This window comes from Austrofundulus limnaeus, unplaced genomic scaffold (assembly GCF_001266775.1).
Source record: "Austrofundulus limnaeus strain Quisiro unplaced genomic scaffold, Austrofundulus_limnaeus-1.0 Scaffold9436, whole genome shotgun sequence".
Lineage (NCBI taxonomy): Eukaryota > Metazoa > Chordata > Actinopteri > Cyprinodontiformes > Rivulidae > Austrofundulus > Austrofundulus limnaeus.
The window spans coordinates 1-662 of NW_013961838.1; the positions used below are offsets into that span (position 1 = coordinate 1).

The 662-nt window shown below is 48.3% G+C and overlaps 1 protein-coding gene across 1 annotated transcript; it reads left to right on the forward strand.

Annotated features, from left to right (window-relative positions):
- Nucleotides 1–271: 271 nt before the first annotated feature.
- Nucleotides 272–618, forward strand: LOC106512635 (SH3 and multiple ankyrin repeat domains protein 3; the record flags this gene model as incomplete). The annotated part of the gene is given in 2 exon segments (XM_014001212.1): nucleotides 272–396; nucleotides 486–618. Coding segments are annotated over 2 exon segments (258 nt in total), but the record flags the coding sequence as incomplete, so codon positions are not given.
- Between the last annotated feature and the right edge of the window lie 44 nt (nucleotides 619–662).

Sequence of the window (662 nt, forward strand, 5' to 3'; positions counted from 1 at the left end):
GTTCTGTGTGTTGTAACAAACCAGCTCAGCTGTTCTGTCAAAGTTATAAATATCTTACCTGCAGTAGATGCTTGGAGAAATGGTTTAGTTGACATGATTGATGAGCTAACGTCTAGTCTGATAATTATTTAATAAACTTAAATAAATTACAGTTAGCTGATGCTCAGACTAGCCATTAGCTCATCAATCAAATCAAAGAATTACATACAACAGGTAAGATGATAACTTTTAAATCCAGACACCTGTTTGACCCACTTGGTTCTGGTTCCAGCTGAGACCCCCATCGAGGAGTTTGCACCCACACCGGCGTTTCCTGCCCTGCAGTACCTGGAGTCAGTGGATCAGGGGGGCGTGGCCTGGAGGGCGGGGCTACGGACAGGAGACTTCCTCATCGAGGTAACGGCAAAACAAAAAGGACCTGATGGATTTCTGCAGACAGAGATCCTGTCGATGTGGGTGTGGTTTAAAGGCTCACCTGTCTGCAGGTGAACGGGACCGACGTGGTGAAGGTGGGTCACCGGCAGGTGGTCTCTCTGATCCGACAGGGGGGAAGTCGCCTGCTGATGAAAGTCGTGTCAGTTTCCCGGAAATCAGAAACCAACCTGATCAGAAAGAAAGGTAACCCCCCCCCCCACACACACACACACACACACACACACACA